Below are 17699 nucleotides of genomic sequence, written 5' to 3'. Positions count from 1 at the left end.
TGCATGCCAATAATGGAAGGGCATGCTTTGCTAAAACAAAACAAAACAAAACAAAAAAAACAAACAGAAAAAGATGGAAAAGGAGAAAAAGCAATATTTACAAATACCTGAGGAAGCAGAGAAAGGGGCCTCAGAGGAAAACAGCCTGGATAAGAAAAGGAAAGGAAGAGCTGTGATTTCCTTCTGGAAGGTGTTCTACTGGTTGCCAAGCCCCATTATTCTCTATCCTATCACTTTGCCACAATCTGAAATTAAGTAATTTGCTTGCTCGCTGCATATCATATGTCTTCTCCACGTTAATTTAAGCTCCTTGAGAGCAAGGACCATGAGTGATAGGTATATCCTCATCACCTGGCACAGAAGGCCCTCAAGAATACATTGGGTTATGCACAGAATGCTTAATGAATACTGTGCACCAAGTGCTGCCCTAGAGGAGCATAGTGTGCAGAGGGGAGAGGATTCACATGCAAACAGTGTAACAACCCATTCAACGAGGAGTGAAGGCCTACTGGGTGCCAGACACTATGCTTGGTGCTAGGCCAGTGATGGCGAACCTATGACACACGTGTCAGAGGTGACACGCGAACTCATTTTTTTGGTTGATTTTTCCTTGTTAAATGGCATTTAAATATATAAAATAAATATCAAAAATATAAATCTTTGTTTTACTATGGTTCCAAATATCAAAAAATTTCTATATGTGACACGGCACCAGAGTTAAGTTAGGGTTTTTCAGAATGCTGACACGCTTAGCTCAAAAGGTTCACCATCACTGTGCTAGACGGAGAGATGTCCCTGCCTAGAATGAGCTCATGGTCCTGGGGGTGAGGGACAAGAAAGCTTGGACAAGAGCTGTATGAAACGAGAAATGCCCTGTCTGAGAGAATCACATGGTGTTATGTGAACCCAGACAAGGGACATGTAACCCAGACTTGGGGATCAGGAAAGGTTTATGGGAGGCAGCAAGATGGAACACACTGGGAGGGGTCCTCTTGACAAAAGAAATGGTGAGGTGGCACCTGTAAGGGCAGGGAAGGTTGCAGGATGAGGGAAAAAATTCAGGGAGGTCAATTCCAGAGAGGACCAGCTTGGCTGGAGAGCACTAATTCAGTTAGGGGGTGGGTAGTGGATTAGGTTCCCCTAGGGTGAGTGTGTGGAATAGAAAACTGTCGAAGAAAGAACCCTAGAAGACAAATGGTGGAAGAGGCACTGGCGAGATGACCAATAGGAGGGAAACTAGAGAAAAGCCTGTTGCCTGCTGTGTAATATGGCACAGTAATACTGTGCTGTGCAATATCGGATGGTACTTTGTCAACACTCTCTGCTTCCTACTCTCAAGGAACACCTTGAAAGTATAAAAATGCTAGTAAATATTAGTCTTAGGATTCTGGGACTTAGTATTTTCTCCAGGCAGAATGAGTGCTCCCGAATGGAGCCCCAGAGTCAATCTCTATATCCTCTGGCTTTTATTCTGATCTTTGTTATTGGTGGTGTCTCTTCTCTGGAGGCTTGGGGAATACTGACTCATTTCTTTCGAAGCTCGTAGCCACTTGATAATTGATCCTGAGCAAGTTATTTAACCTCTATAAGCCCAATATCTTCATTTGCAAAACAGGAATCACTGTATCTTTCATAAGGAAAGGATATAAAGTGCAAAAAAAAAGTGCTTAACACAGTGTCAAGAATGTCGTCAGTGGTGAAAAAATGGTACCTACCAATTTTAATCAGCTACCCTGGGGCTGGTGCTTTTTGAGGCGAACATATAAGGAACGCTCTGCCCATCTCCTGAAACCGAGAAGTCAAACTCTGTCCCTGTCAGTTTGTGAGTCAGATAAAAATCTCAGCTCAGCTACGACTCCCAACCTGCAGTGGGCTTCCAGAGACTACAAATCCCAGGATGCTGCGCTCTGGGCCTGGCGGCCCCGCCCCTTCGCGTTGGCCCGCGCCTGGGCGCCGCTCTAGGCACCGCCTCCTCTCGATGCCCCCACCGTGGGCGCGCGATGGAGGCCGGGTGCTGGCTGCTGGGCGGCGAGTTCGAGGACTCGGTGTTCGAAGAGCGGCGGGAGCGGCGCCCGGGACCGCCCGCGTCCTACCGCGCCAAGCTCTGCGAGCCGCAGGTAAGAGGGCGGGGCCTCTCGCCCCCGTCCCGGCCCCCGGTCCTCGCCTGGGTCCCCGGGCCCCGGCCTCCGCGGGCCCCGGCACCAGTGCCCACCGCCTCCCCGGCTGCCCCTGCGCCCACCTGGCCTCCCGTCGTCTCTAACCACCGCGAGGATCGGATGCCTCCCGAGCCCCTCCGGGTGGCCCGGCCGGCCCACGCGGGCCCGGAGGGCGCACGGGGACCCCCGCGCTGTCGCGATGAACCGGCAGCAGGCGTTTGGCGGGCGTCGCTGTGCCGTCCTGTCTTCCCGGCTCTGAGCTCTGCAGAAGCCCGCGGGCCAAGCCGGCCGGCACTGACTGCAGCCGGGCGGGCAGGCAGCGCCCCGACATCCAGCCGCCGCCACTGCTTACACCTTAGGGTGTCCGGCCCCCCCCCCCCCCCAGATGGCGACGGCCCTCACCCCCCGCCAGCGCCCTCGGTCAGTGACTCCCTCCCTGCCCGCGGCGACCCCGCTCTGACGCTCAGAATCCCTCCCTGTGTCCATTGCTCAAGTCACATCGTAAATGCTGCCTCCTCCAAGAAGTGTTTTTTCATATTTTTTTATTATTTTAGCGGGGGAGGGAGGAGAGAAACATCAATGATGGGAGAGAATCATTGGTGGTGCCTCCTGCACGCCCCGCCCGCCCCGCGGTGGGATCAGCCCACAGGCGGGCAGGTGCCCTGGCGAGGACGGGAACCTGGCCTCCTGTTCATAGGTCAGCGCCCAACCCCGGAGCCGCTGACTTCCCTTTCCAACCCCAGATGTTCCTCTGGGACTCCCGCCACCACCACCCGCCCCTTTTAGCTTCTGTTAAAACCCAGAACACCGGCCAGCGCCCCATAAAGCTCTTTGCGACCCTGAATGCTAAATGATCGCCTGGCGGTGGGCGCTTCACTGGGTGCCTTTCAGAGTTGAGAGGATCCTATTATTGGTATGTTTACTCATTATGATCATTTTCATAAAAACTGGGGCGGGGGGGGTCATTAAAATCGTCACTCTTCTATGCCAGGGTGTCTTCCTCTGAGTCCATCCTAAAGAAGTATGTCTTTTCTGAGACTTAATCATTTATTTATGGAAAATTGCTTCAGAGTATATGTTGGAAAGCACAGCTTTTCTCTGTAATACACTCTTTTCACAATTTCTAGTGGTTTTACGGGGAAACGGAGAGCAGTGATGATGTGGAAGCTCTAACCATCAAGAAATTCCGAGGGGACCTGGCCTACAGACGGCAGGAGTATCAGGTAGAATTCCACATGTATAAGGTCGTGCTACTTGAAATGGGCTCTTGTTCCATAAGTTAGGGCATAGTTCAATAACAGGCTAAATTAGGAGTGTTATTTGTGAAGATGAGTTTAATCTTCTGCGATATGTGTTTGTAATCTTAGAACCCCAAGTCTCTGTCCTTTTCTTTTTTTAATAATTCTTTATTGTTGAAAGTATTACTTATGTACCTTTTTTTCCTCCATTGACCCCCCCCAACCTGTCCCCCCCCTACTCCCCACCCCAGGCCTTCAGCACCCTATTGTCTGTGTCCATGGTCTGTTTTTGTTTTGTTTTTCAATATATTTTTATTGATTTCAGAGAGGAAGAGAGAGGGAGAGATAGAAACATCCATGATGGGAGAGAATCATTGATCAGCTGCCTCCTGCACGCCCCTTATTGGGGATCAAGCCCTCAACCAGGCATGTGCCCTTGACTGGAATCCAACCCGAGACCCTTCAGTCCGCAGGCCAACGCTCTATCCACTGAGCCAAACAAGCTAGGGCTGGTCTGTCCTTTTCTATGAGGTTCTATATAATTTGTTTTGTTTCTTGTAACTCCAGTATAGGAATCTTTTGGGGAGCCTTGTAATTCGGATTCCCCAGGCTCTGTATCTCCTCATTATGCGGGAGCCTCTATCACAGACACCTGCTAGTGCCCCAGAAGCAAAGCACCCCAAAGTGTGTAAGAAAAGGGAGAAGCTAACACCTAGGCACCAGCTTTACATGTAGATCTCATTTCATCTTCGTAAGAGTCCTGTTGTTAATTTGCCGATGGAAAGGTTATATAACAAGTTAGTGGCAGAACCAACATTCAAGTCCTGGTCCTGGTCCTGGTCCATTTGGCTCCAGAATGTTCTTGCTCCTATGCTACGATGTTTCCCATGGTAGTAGTGATTTTATCCTCCAGCCATTTATGTTCTGCCTTTTAGAAGAATACTACTGACTGACATCCTCAAGTCTTCCTTAGTTCATGGTTGGGGTCAGTTATGACATTACCTTCTGCCTAGGAAAAAAATCATCCCTGTAACTGAGTCCTTTCTTCTTCTGTGTTTCCCGCCTTTCTTTTCATCCCTTCTCTTCATTTCCTCAACTGAACAAATAATTGCCAGAAAGCACTGCAGGAATATTCCAGTATCTCTGAGAAATTACCACCTACAAATGTTGCCATGAAAAGGGATGTCCAGGAAGGCCGGGCTCGGTGTCTGGCTCACCTGGGAAGGCGTGCAGAAGCACTGGCGATTGCGACGGACTTGGTGAGTGGTCTCATTGCTTTTCTCACTTGTTTCCCGAAGGTGGTTGACTATTTTCTGAAAAACAAAACAAAACAAAAACCAGCTTCTTGCTCACAGCAAGGTCTGCTGCTCACAGCAAGGTCTGTGAATTCGGTGGAGCAGAGGAAAATCGCCAATGGTGTAAGAACTGTATGGTGGTGAACATTTTGGACATAATCATTTTCTTGTCATGTTTTTTCTTGATTATGATAAAAATTCTTCATTGCCTGAAAATCTCATTTGATGGAAGGATTATCAGTGATCTGTTTCCTTCTTTAGGTTTTATTTTTCAAAATTTCTACGATGAACATTATTACTTTTGTAAAGGGGCGGGGGGGAAGTTACCAAAAAAATGACTAAAGATCATACTACGCCAAGCTTTAATAATCCATTTTTTTTTTTTTTTTTTAGCTTTGCGCAGTGGCAGTATCGTAGCCAATGAGGTTTATCCGAGGCCTGATTATTGCTAATTGGGAAAAAAAAATCATTTTTTTCTTAAATGGAATTTGCAGAATTTTTTTAAGGGATAAAGAAAAGCAACTCTTTGCAATTCTATATTCTGCTTGTTTTTGTCTTCAGGTTAAGGCATCTGGCTTGCTTCTGGTTATTTATGTAAATTTTATAGGGTGTTGGTCTCAAGTAAACAGTCCTAGTTTATACACTGAGTGGCCAGATTATTATGACCACCTGACGTTTGTAGGCAAATTAGCTATAATTTCGCGCTGAAGTTGCTAGAGGGCCAGACCATTATAAATAGGGAAGCAGGTTGTTTACCACGACAGTAGAAGTGATTTTTTTTCTGAAGATATGGGTAAACAACACAATTTAACAGCCTTTGAACATGGAATACATATATATATATATATATATATATATATATATATATATATATACTGAGTGGCCAGATTATTATGACTACCCCTACAGTACTTCGTTGGGCCACCTTTTGCCTTCAATACTGTGGCGATTCTTCTTGGCATTAACTCCAGAGATGTTGAAAGGTGATGTGAGGAATCTGACACCATGCCTGATGAATAGCACTGTCCAGTTCTGTGAGATTTGATGGTTGTGGAACCAGCTGCCTGATGGCTCTTTTAACTTTGCCCCACACATGCTTAATTGGATTGAGATCTGGTGATTGTGGGGGCCACCTAAGCAAGGTAAAGTCTCCCTCATGTTCTTGAAACCACTCCTGCACAATATGAGCACTGTGGCATGGCGCATTGTCTTGTTGGAAGAAGCCATCTCCATTGGGATACGCCATCAACATGATAGGATGAACTTGATCAGCAATGATACTTAGGTATGTTGTGCTATTCAGACGTTGTTCCATACGAATTAAAGGGCCCAAATCATGCCAGGAAAACATGCCCCAAAACATAACACTGCCCCCACCAGCTTGAAGGGTTATACTCATGCATGTGGGGTGCATGCTTTCATGCTGTTTCCGCCAAATTCTCTGCTATCTGCATGATGCAACTGGAAATGTGATTCATCGGACCACATGACTTTTTTCCAATGCTCGGCTGTCCAATCCTTGTGTTCCTGTGCGAATTGGAGACGTTTTACCTTGGTAACAGCAGACAGCAAAGGTGTTCGAACAGGCCTTCGGCTTCCATATCCCACACGATGCAGTGTACGGCTAATTTGCCTACAAACATCAGGTGGTCAAAATAATGTGGCCACTCAGTGTAGACGGCCAGTGTTCTTCCTCAAAGGGAACCAATGAGGCGCATGTCACTGATCTTGACCTCCGTGGACCTAGTCAACCAAGGTCAGCCTTGAGTGTGCGCACATCTGAACTGTCCTCTTTCTGGTTAACTAAGGGGAATCCCTAAATCTGCTTGCTGAGGGGGTCACAGCATAGGACCTCCGCCTCTTGAAGTGAGAGGAAACCTTGGGGCGATTGTCTTCAGAACATGGAAAATAGCTGCATTTTCTTCTTTCTTTTTCTCCCCTCTAGTGATTGTGGGCAAATTGGCTGCATATCGTTGCAAGAACCTATTTCTTAGCAATTTAAACATCTCATAGTGGTGTGTGATGAACTGTGTAAAGAATTGCTTTCTGACAGCAAAGGACTCTCTTTTTCATTTATGTTCTCCCCCAATATGTCAGTCCCACATGTGCCTCGTTCCGGGGTTCGTTCTGAGGCGACAGACAGGACGTCTATCCCCTGCACATACATTGCTCATCGGGAGTCCAGTGGGAGAACCCCAAGCCAGCTAACGTATCAGCTCTTCTGTGACTTCCTTCTTTATTCCTAGTATGACTGCCTGGCTCTGCTGCTTCCTAGCTGTGAGGTCATGCAGGTTATCTAACTTCTTTGTTGTGACTCGTTGGTCTCATCTATAAAATGGGGATGAAAATAGAATCTGTTCTAAGGGATTGTCATGAGGATTAAGGGAGTAAAGCACCGAAATGAGCTCCGCCTGCCACATGGTAAGCTCTCAGTAAATATTAACGTCATCATCGCATTCCAGAGGAGGTGCAATGTTCTGGAAAATTCACACCAAGTCATCTGCATGGAATTTAACATCCACAGAGCTATTTACTGGTGATGCTCTCAGAACCCTCCCATCAGATCGTAGTGTGTATGTAACAACCTCTACCCCCACACACTTGCTTTCTCCATATGAAAATGTGTCTGCACAGAGTAAAGCCCACGGAGTGGCTGTAGAACGGTAGTATTTGGTTTAGGTGGTCCAGACACGGTACTTTCCTTATTGTACGTGAAGGACATGAGGAGGTATGACTCAGCAGTTATTAAGCCTCTGTTGTGTCCGAAGTGCTGTGCTCTGTGCTCAGGGTTCAGCCTTGAACGGAAACCCTCTAGGACAGTGGTTCTCAACCTTCCTAATGCTGTGACCCTTTAATACAGTTCCTCATGTTGTGGTGACCCCCAACCATAAAATTATTTTCGTTGCTACTTCATAACTGTAATTTTGCTACTGTTATGAATTGTAATGTAAATATCTGATATGCAGGATGTCTTTTCATTGTTACAAATTGAACATAATTAAAGCATAGTGATTAATCACAAAAACAATATGTAATTATATATGTGTTTTCCGATGGTCTTAGGCGACCCCTATGAAAGGGTCGTTCGACCCCCAAAGGGCTTGCGACCCACAGGTTGAGAACCGCTGGTCTAGGACTTCCTGGACTGTGCTTGCTTCGGCAGCACATATACTAAAACTAGGACTTCCTGGACTGTGGGGAAGGACAGAATACTCGACAGAGTAACAGGAACAGCAGACAGGTTCTGTCGCTTGGGAGACACAGTGTAACCAGGTCGGTTGGGCTTTCTTTCCATCTTTTCTCTCCGTATGTGACTGTTGAGAGGCTGCCCAAGCTTCCGCTCACTGGAGCGCCAGGTCTTCGGGCAGCGGCCTGGGTAGTTTTACTCAGTGCAGTTTTCTGTGGCCACTCGATTTGCATACTAGACGGCCAGGTTTTCCTGTGACTTAAAATCAACTGAAAGGCCATTTAGTCTGCTGTCTGCTCTCCATACTTGAACTTAGAAAAGAAGGTTTGTTTTCTGTAACCCACAGGGCTTTTGCCATATGGCAAGTTAGGCAAGCGGTGGTGGCTCAGCTAAGGAGACCGCAAAGGATTTTCTGATCAGAAGGAAACCGAGCACCCCCCTGGAGCCAAAAACACTGCCCTTGGTCAGAGCAGGGAAGGCATTTGGACTCAATTACGATGCAGCATGAGCTGCAGGGCTGTCCTGCTTAAGATCTAAGCCAAGGGACATCGGACATAGAGTTCATATGAATCCTCAAGGAGATGACCATTTGGGTTTTTAGAAGCCTGGAATCTTACGAGTAAAATGGAACTGTTAGCCTAGGTCAGTGGTTGCCAAACTCATTAGTCAACAGAGCCAAATATCAACAGTACAACGATTGAAATTTCTTTTGAGAGCCAAATTTTTTAAACTTAAACTATATAGGTAGGTACATTGCTATTAACTTAATTAGGGTACTCCTAAGGCTCAGGAAGAGCCACACTCAAGGGGCCAAAGAGCCGCATGTGGCTCACGAGCCGCAGTTTGCCGACCAAGGGCCTAGGGTATCAAAACGTTGGCTTGGATCTCTTAGCTGTGTGGCTGAAGACAATAAAGATGATAATAAACTTGAAAATAAACTGGCAGTGATGTCTTTGGTGCAGAACTTTGTGTTATTGTTATGACATTAGGATCTTGGGAGTGATCGGTGCTCACTTTACTGGGTAGCATATATTTCTCTGGGTTTAGGGTTTCAAACAGATCTATTGAAAAAAAATTCGTTCACTCTACTTGTGTAACTGCTGAAAGATACTTCCGATTTATAACATGTACAGCCTGGGTTGTTAGGAAGCTCCATTTGTATATAGAAAATGTTCTGCAGTGTAATGTTTTTGATCTTTTTTTCTCCTTAGGAAATGAAAGCAACGAACACAGACCATTTAACCACTGTACTCTGCCTCCAGCTTGCCATTTGTTCAAGCTCGCAGGACGCCACCTTCTGCCTTCAGAAACTGGTCTCTCTGCATCCTTTCAGTCCTTGGACCTGGGGCAGGCTGGCAGAGGCCTACCTGGCCGCGCGGCCAGCGCTGTCCTCATCGGCCGCGTCATCTCACAGACAGAGCCATTCCACCTCCAGGGACAAAGCTGTCACCTCCGCCTGTCCACACTCAGGAGAAGACTGTCGTCTGTGTTTCCCTGAGACGTTGCCCGAGAGCTCCGTGTGTTCTGTGGAAACGAGCAGCAGTAAGAGCCGGAAGAAGGAGGAAGCTCTGACGAACTTTCGGGACTCTCTGTCGCTGGAGGCTCGGATGAAAGCGTGCGCCTCCTTTATACGGACCAGGTAAACGGACAGTGGATTGAACCATGTGCAGGATGCTAAGCTCAGAGTAAAGGCGTCCTTTTTCTAATTTTAAGTTTCAACAAGTTCCAGGCTAGCCTTGGAATATGTTTTGAGATGTTTCCTGTGGTCTAGGCGTTCGTGCTTCCAGAGGCCAGGTAGGTCATGCAGACAGGTCGGAGTGAAACGGGGGTGCATCGGGCCAGGTTCTGTCATGAACTCCCCAGGGACTCCCCCTCGCACTTACACCAACTCCACGTTGCTTTCCACCGCCTGCGAGGGCTGATGTGAGCTGCCCTCCCTCTCCTTTCCTCCTCCTTTACTACAGTCTCTCTCTTCCTGGCTGTGTTCTGCCTATAGGGATCTCTGTGATTTGCACAAACATCAAGTTAGTTCGTGTGTTAGAGCCCCTTCCCTCAGCAACCCTCTTTCCCCAGGTGGTCGTGTGGCTGGCTCCTCGTCCTGTCGGTCTTGGCTTGGGGTGACTCAGAGGAGCCGCCTCTGCTGTCCCATCGAAGTAGACACTGCATCCACCCTGCCCTGGATTCCTTTTCATGGCACTCATCACTGCCTGAGATTGTCTTGTTGTTTGTAATCTCTCTCCTTCCATCCCATGAAGCAGAAGCCTGTCTGTTTTGCTCACCGGTGTCTCCCAGGGCCTGCAGTAGTGAGTGGTGTCTGCACAGTCAGTATTTCATAAACACACATGAGGGGCCAGGAGGGAGGGTGGGCCAGGAGACCAGGCTTTGATCATGATGGGGGAGTTCGTGGGGAGGCAGTTGCAAAGTGGTCATCAGGGACTCCTCAAAGACTTGGGCCTGCTTGGGGGAATGGAAGTGAGCTGGAGAGTCTAGTCCTTGAGGTCAGCTGCTGTGGGTTCAGGGACCTGGAGGGTCACAGAGCACCGACCGCGGAAGAACACATCCCAGGATTCTGGGGGCGGAGCCTTTGACAGGAGGCCTGTCCTTGTCACTCCATGGCACGTGTGCTTCTGATCACGTGACTTCTGCAGGACGCCCTCAGAGAGCTTGCTCTCTGAGTTTCCTTGAGAAGCTTGGCCAGTGCCTTTTCCAGACGACGACTCTCCAGTGGCGCGGGGCCTTTGTTCAGGATAAGAAGCGTCAGGGGTTCGGATGAGGTGAGCGCCTGCGGTGAGCCCAGCGGGACTCTCATCCAGCCGAACCCTGTGCTATATCTGGACATCTCACTTCTTTCCTATCTGGGAACCTGCATGTCCGGACGTTTGTGTTTTTCAGGCTCTTGCTTCAGCTCACCCAGTCACAGCAGACGTCGTTTGCTTTGGAGAGGAACCTCAGGACCCAGCAGGAAATTGAAGATAAAATGAAAGGCTTTGGCTTCAAAGAAGACACTCTGCAGCTGATGACCGAGGTGAGAGACCCCTGGGGTTTATGTGAGCGAGGCACCATGGATATTTTTCCTGGCGCCCACACTCTTTTATCAAAAACGAGGTCAGATCTCATCCGCCAAAGGACTTCCGTGTCCTTCCTTTACGTGCCTTGGGTCACTTCATCCCGAAAGCGCCTCTTCCTTGTCTTCCCACTGCAGCCGCTGGAGGCTGGGGCTCTGCCCATTCCAGGTCGCTGCTTGGGCCTGCCCGCCTGCCTGCCTGCCTGCCTGCGCACCTGCATGCCCAGCCTGAGTGGGGGAAGGAATGAGTGTTGACATTTGTGCCAGGCTCTTGTATGTTTTCTCCTTCATTCATCTGCATAACAGCCTGCGGGGCAGGTGGGCTGAGCGAGGCACAAACGCTGTGACTTGCCAAGGTCAGGATGTAAGGGGCGGAGCCGCGCTGGAACCCATCCAGTTGCAAGTCATTGTCTGTGTGCCCCGCCGCCGTTACTGCTTTGATGTTATGGAGACGGTCAGATGACAATCTTTTTAAACATTTGTTAGCTTTTAAAAATATGCTGGCCCTAGACGCTTCGGCTCAGTGGATGGAGGGTCGGCCCGTGGACTGAAGGGTCCCGAGTTCAATTCCGGTCAAGGGCACTTACCTTGGTTGCAGGCTCACAACCAATCCATGTGTCTCTCTCACATCAATGTTTCTCTCTGTCTCGCCCCCTCCCTTTTCTTCTCTCTAAAAATCAATGGGAAAATATCCTCAGGTGAGGATTAACAAACAAACAAAATTATATGCTGTTGAAATATCTTCAGATGACATTTGGAGATTATCCATGTACTTACGTGACTCCTCTTTGTATTTACTTGGAACTTGACAGCCCAGGGACTTTTCCCATGAGAATAACCCTGTTCATATAAGTCCTAATGTCATGCTTTCAAGAAATGCTTACTGCCCTGACTGGTTTGGCTCATTGGATAGAGTGTCGGCCTGCAGACTGAAAGGTCCCAGGTTTGATTCCGGTCCAGGGCATATACCTTGGTTGTGGGCACATCCCCAGTAGGAGGTGTGATCGATGTTTCTTTCTCATCGATGTTTCTAACTATCTCTCTTTCTCTTCCTCTCTGTAAAAAGTGAATAAAATATATTAAATAAATAAATAAATAAAGAAATGCTTACTGCATGACCTGGCTGGTTTTGCTCAGTGGGTAGAGCATCGGCCTGTGGACGGAAAGGTCCTGGGATCGATTCTCGTCAAGGGCACATGCCCGGGTTGTGGGCTTGGTCCCCAGTGGGGGCATGCAGGAGGCAGCCAATCAGTGATTCTCTCTCATCGTTGATGTTTCTATCTCCTCTCCCTCTCTGAAATCAATAAAAGTATATTTTTAAAAAAAATGCTTACTGCTAATCTATGATTGCCTGGCTCCTTTCTCCCTTCCCCAAACTAAGCTCCCCCTTGACTCCTTTTCCCTCTTCTGGGATCACACTCTCCTGTCTTGTCTCTGAGCCTTTTTCAGCCTTCCCCCTCCTCTGGGCTCTTTCCCTTGAGCCCACAGACATGCCCGGGCACCCTGTCTCTCCTGAGCCGACCGTAGCCGTTCCTTCGTCTGATTTCCATCGATATGCAGCTGTGGACCAGTCACTTTCGGTTTCCCCTTCCCTTTGCTCTGAGAGGCTACACTGGTCCGCTTTTCTCCTGGATTTCTCACTATCCCTCTGCCTCTTGAGATACCACTAGCTTCCTCCGCGGCCTAAGTAATGCATTCTCCCAGGTGTCACTTAGGTTCTCGTTCTCTCTGCCTTCCTCCCGCAGCAGCCATAACCTCATAACCGCACCGTAGCTCAGTGGTCGCCTCGGGGCTGCTGACCGTCCAGTCTGTTGGGTCTCTGCTCCCTGCTCTGGAGCGCTTGTCTCACATCTCAGAGTAATTACCTACTGAGCAGTTAATCTGAGATGATTATTGATTATTCTGCCACTTCAGCTACAGAATGTCTAAAATGGAACTGCTCACCAAAACACTTCCCACCTTCCACCAGTGCCTAGCATACGGAGTGCCTTTCACAGCCTTGGCCGTCAGCAAGTATTTGTGGAGAAGCATCACAGGGGAGTTGGAGAGAACCATCTCTTGCTTAGACTTAATTTTTTCCATTGATCCCGTCTGTCATTCTTTGTTTATCCAGACCTGGAACCTCACAGCCGCATCCTCTGTTCTCACCTCTAGCCAGGCACCAAGCCCAGCCTTTCTTCAGGGTCCGCCTTTCATTTCTCTTCACCACTCGCGCCGCAGTCCTTACCAACTCGCAGTTGACTCTCACAGCGACCTCCGGCTCATCCTGCCTTGCTTCCTTACCTTCTCCCCTCAGTTCTGTCTTGAATGTTGCTGCTGAGTTCATCATAAAACAGTGCTTGGAGGACTGGGTGAAAAGGGGGGAGGGATTGAGAAGTACAGAATGGTAGTTACAGAATAGTCACTGGTTTGTAAAGTACAGCACAGGAAATACAGTCAATAATATGCAAGAACTATGTATGGTGCTGGTCGGTACTAGACTTATGGGGGATCACTTCATAAATTATGTACTTGTCTAACCACTATGCTGTACACCCGAAACTAGTGTAAAATAATACTGAATGTCAAGTATAATTGAAAAATAAGATTGAAAACAAACAAACATTGCTTTGACCATGTTACCTGCTTGCTTAAAACGAAAATGTATCAGGTCTGGTTTACAGCCTTGATTATGATGTCCAAGGCCTTACAGAGAGTAACCCCAAACTTCTGACCTAGTGATTCCTTACACAAGTCTTTGCTTCCACTAGAGCAGTGGTTCTCAACCTTCCTAATGCCGCGACCCTTTAATACAGTTCCTCATGTTGTGATGACCCCCAATTTCATTGTTACAAATTGAACATAATTAAAGCATAGTGATTAATCTCAAAAACAATATGTAGCCGTAACCGGTTTGGCTTAGTGGATAGAGCATCGGCCTTCGGACTGAAAGGTCCCAGGTTCGATTCCAGTCAAGGGCATGTACCTTGGTTGCGGGCACATCCCCAGTGGGGAGTGTGCAGGAGGCAGCTGATCGATGTTTCTCTCTCATCGATGTTTCTAACTCTCTATCCTTCTCCCTTCCTCTCTGTAAAAAATCAATAAAATATACTTTAAAAAACAAAAACAAAAACAAAAGAACAATATGTAATTATATATGTGTTTTCTGATGGTCTTAGTCGACCCCTGTGAAAGGGTCGTTCTGCCCCCAAAGGGGTCGCGACCCACAGGTTGAGAACCGCTGCACTAGACTGATCTGCCTGTATCTAATGAATCTGCCATGGGTTTCCCTCCTCCACCTCCTTGCTGTTCCTATCCTCAAAGACCCAGCCAGAATCCACGTCCTCTAGGCACCTTTCCCAGTGCGTCCTATTCTGTGGCAGCTTCTCCCTCATCTGAGCTCAGATAGAATGATGGCTTGAATAGATGGCTCTTTATTCCCCTCCTCCCCCCCTAAGCAAGAACATGTCTTAATCTTCCTGTTGTTTTATCAAAGAGAAACTAATGCAGAATCTGAACCTGATTCTGACCAGTAGGGAGCAGTATTGTGCCTTCAGAGGGCCAGCCAGCTTCTTAAATCTCAGAGGTTGCTGTGGTACCATTTCTGGAAGGATTGAGTCTCTCTGGGTCAGGAAAGGGTGGGCCAAGCTACTTGCTTTGACTTCTTTGGAGAACTTCTAAGAGAAAGAATCTGTGTGGTCCCCGCAGCAGTTATATCTCGCCCAAGCCCTGCTCTTCAGTCATTGTACAAGGAGGGAGAGTCCCTCGCAGAGAAGATGCTCTCAGCTATGAGGAGGTGACTCGGCTTCCTGTGTCTTGACCAGTTCCGCTGCCACATTAGCACTTCTGCGGCTGGTTCACTTGGGAAGGATGAGACCGGAAATGGGGTGAGTATTTTACCCGTGGGGTCCTCAATTGCTGCTTCTGGTCAGACATCTTTTCAAAATGTTGGAACGGTTGGAATCGTCCCTGTGCTGCTGAAGGAGTTCTGCTTGCATGAAATCTTTTACGCCACAGACTGGCGTGGTCCTGCGTGCCACGGCTCGTGCCCCTTTTTTTATTTTTATTTTTTTATTTTTATTTTTTTAAATATATTTTATTGATTTTTTACAGAGAGGAAGGGAGAGCGATAGACAGTTAGAAACATCGATGAGAGAGAAACATCGATCAGCTGCCTCCTGCACATCTCCCACTGGGGATGTGCCCGCAACCCAGGTACATGCCCTTGACCGGAATCGAACCCGGGACCTTTCAGTCCGCAGGCCGACGCTCTGTCCGCTGAGCCAAACCGGTTTCGGCGGCTCGTGCCCCTTTTATTGGTTTCTTTCCCTCCTGCAGGTTATGGGAGAAGATATCGTTCCAGAAAAAATAAAAGACGAGGTTCACAGCGAGGTGAAGTGTGTGGGCCCTGCAGCCCTGGCCGCCTTGGTGATTGCATCTTCGGAAGAATTTGAAGACAAGTGGTTCCGAAAGATCAAAGACCACTTCTGCTCCTTTGAAAACCAGTTCCATACACAGATGCAAATCTCTGCTTAAAAACAACATCTGGCCCTAGCTGGTTTGGCTCAATGGATCGAGTGTCAGCCTGCAGACTGAAGGATCCTGGGTTCGATTCCAGTCAGGCATGTGCCTGGGTTGCAGGCTTGATTCCCAGTGTGGGGCGTGCAGGAGGCAGCTGATCAGTGATTCTCTTTCATCATTGATGTTTCTATCTCTCTTCCTCTCCCTCTCTGAAATCAATAAAAATATATTTTAAAAAGACATTTGGCCCCGTGTTAACTGTCCTTTACTTCAGAGAGAATCCACTGCTAACCATGAAATAGAGTGAATCAAACATGATAATTTGCTTTATAAAAATGGCTTATCTCCCAGGTTCTTTCTATTGTGTTCCGTTTCTTGGATTTTTGCCATTCACCTATCTTAGCCTCCTACCCCTTTATAAGTTATCTGTTGGGAGGTGTGTAAAAGAGGCTTTAAATTTTATAGTCTTTTAATCTTTTTAAACATTTTTATTAATTTAGAGAGGAAGGGAGAGGGAGAGAGAGAGAGAAACATCAATGATGAGAGAGAATCATTGATCAGCTGCCTCCTGCACGTCCCACACTGGGGATCGAGCCTGCAACCTGGCCATGTGCCCTGACCGGGAATCGAACCTTCTGGTTCATAGATCAATGCGCAACCACTAAGCCACGCAGGCTGGGCTAGATTTTATAGTCTTTTAAAAACAGTAGTGTAAGTATTCACTTTGTTTCGGTAAATTCATCAGGGATGACCAAGGTTGTTGAAGGGCATGTCAAGGTCAGTTTCATGGATGCTGCAGAAGAGTTTATTGTTGGTGGCCCAGCCAGCAGTATAAGCTTCAGCCCACTTACATCACTTCTCTTGCCTCCCAGTCCCAAGGGGGTGACACATATGGGCCCGTGGAGTACTGTCTCACCGGGACACGGTCCTGTCCTTCCAGCCGCACAAATTACATCACACTCCACACATCACCTTCAGCAGAGGGGCCATCACCTCACTCGACCTACCTGGGGTGGATGAGCTCCCTCAGAGAAGTGGAATTTAATAAACCGAAAGCTTCCTCAAATATTGTCCCAGCTTTTAGTTTTCTCATTGACTGCACTTCTGTGATAGCCAGCGGGGGAGCAAGCTGGAGGCCGGGAGTGCGGGCAGGGGGTGGGAGTAGTAAAGGTGATGGGGTGTCCGAACGCTAGCTCCCCCTGCAGGAGCAGTCAGGTAGTGTTCACTGTGCCCTGGGACGTCCAAGGCCCTGTTAGGGTCCCTTGGAGCCTGCAAGATACCCTTGGCCTCTGGGCTCTTGCAATGCAGATAGAGACTTTTATTTTTATTTTTTGATAACAGATTTTTTTTTAAATATATTTTTTTATTGATTTTTTACAGAGAGAAAGGGAGAGAGATAGAGAGTTAGAAACATCGATGAGAGAGAAACATCGATCAGCTGCCTCCTGCACACTCCCCACTGGGGATGTGCCCGCAACCCAGGTACATGCCCCTGACCGGAATCGAACCTGGGACCTCTCAGTCCGCAGGCCGACGCTCTATCCACCGAGCCAAATCGGTCTCGGCTGATAACAGATTTTTTAAAATGGTATCTGGTGAGGACCAAATGAATACTGCAGGTAATTTCTAGGAGAGGCTTGGGGGCAGGGTGGCTCATTAGCAGTCAACACTTCCTTCGTCAGTCCTCCAGGTGGGTAATGTGATCCCTAATCCCTGGCGTGGGGTATGTGTTTGGCCATAAATGAAGCCCCCCATCCCCCTGGCCCCCACACAGGACGATCACAGATTTCTTTCCTTGTGTTGCATGGTGTGGGTTCATGTGGGTGTCACCTGCAGCTGACTGGAATTCTCCAGGTACATGTGAGTCTGGGTCTCCGCCTGTGGCTGTGCCTGGAACTCGGTGGGCAGCCCATTGCTGTTGTTTAATTTCACTCGCAGTAGAGACGGTGGGTGTCTCAGGATGGCCCCCAGCGAGCAGGCTGCCAGGGCAGGTGCAGCGGTGACTCTAGCCCAAGCGGAACTACAGGTGGGTTTGGGAGGACTGGGAACTTGGAAAAGGACGTGCTCTGTCCTTCAGCCACCTCCTCGCCTGGTGTGTAAAACCCTCCTGGTCTCCTGGTGGACATACCGTCTGGACGAGGGCCCAAGGCTGGGGACCCTTGGGAATCCAGTCCCACCAGGGAATGCCCAGCCTCGGCTCCCAAGGCTGTATCTGTCAGGCGAAGCTGGGTCATGGTGCAGTAACAAACAACCCCAGTC

The 17699-nt window shown here is 48.3% G+C and overlaps 1 protein-coding gene and 1 non-coding gene across 6 annotated transcripts; both read left to right on the top strand.

Annotated features, from left to right (window-relative positions):
* The first annotated feature begins 1956 nt into the window (after positions 1-1956).
* On the top strand, positions 1957-15611 carry CUNH8orf76 (chromosome unknown C8orf76 homolog). Of its 5 annotated transcripts, none has more exons than XR_004972530.1 (7): positions 1958-2117; positions 3284-3379; positions 4510-4653; positions 9088-9515; positions 10769-10901; positions 14628-14806; positions 15258-15389. XR_004972530.1 is itself a non-coding variant. In XM_036338611.1 (7 exons), exons 2-7 carry the CDS (start codon positions 3007-3009, stop codon positions 15453-15455), a joined length of 1062 nt encoding a protein of 353 aa, XP_036194504.1. In that variant the 5' UTR covers positions 1985-2117; positions 2900-3006; the 3' UTR covers positions 15456-15611. The 5 variants fall into 5 exon arrangements, 4 of the variants coding, with proteins under 4 accessions (XP_036194502.1, XP_036194501.1, XP_036194505.1 ...); XM_036338611.1 differs by lacking the exon at positions 14628-14806 and adding an exon at positions 2900-3069 and having other exon boundaries at positions 1985-2117; positions 15258-15611; XM_036338608.1 differs by lacking the exon at positions 14628-14806 and having other exon boundaries at positions 15258-15611.
* Positions 5081-5219, top strand: LOC118671056. The gene has a single exon (XR_004972575.1). It is a non-coding gene; the product is annotated as a U4 spliceosomal RNA (small nuclear RNA).
* Positions 15612-17699: the final 2088 nt, after the last annotated feature.

This window comes from Myotis myotis, unplaced genomic scaffold, assembly GCF_014108235.1.
Source record: "Myotis myotis isolate mMyoMyo1 unplaced genomic scaffold, mMyoMyo1.p scaffold_m19_p_16, whole genome shotgun sequence".
In the NCBI taxonomy this organism is placed as follows: Eukaryota; Metazoa; Chordata; class Mammalia; order Chiroptera; family Vespertilionidae; genus Myotis; species Myotis myotis.
This window is presented reverse-complemented; position numbering and strand designations above follow the sequence as displayed.

Excerpts from the sequence above, each read along its gene's own strand:
- CUNH8orf76 (XM_036338608.1), top strand. The coding sequence starts at position 2,001 with ATGGAGGCCGGGTGCTGGCTGCTGGGCGGCGAGTTCGAGGACTCGGTG. Across the intron at positions 4,654-9,087 it reads TGGCGATTGCGACGGACTTG|GAAATGAAAGCAACGAACAC; the intron begins GTGAGTGGTCTC and ends TTTTCTCCTTAG. Across the intron at positions 10,902-15,257 it reads CTCTGCAGCTGATGACCGAG|GTTATGGGAGAAGATATCGT; the intron begins GTGAGAGACCCC and ends TCCCTCCTGCAG.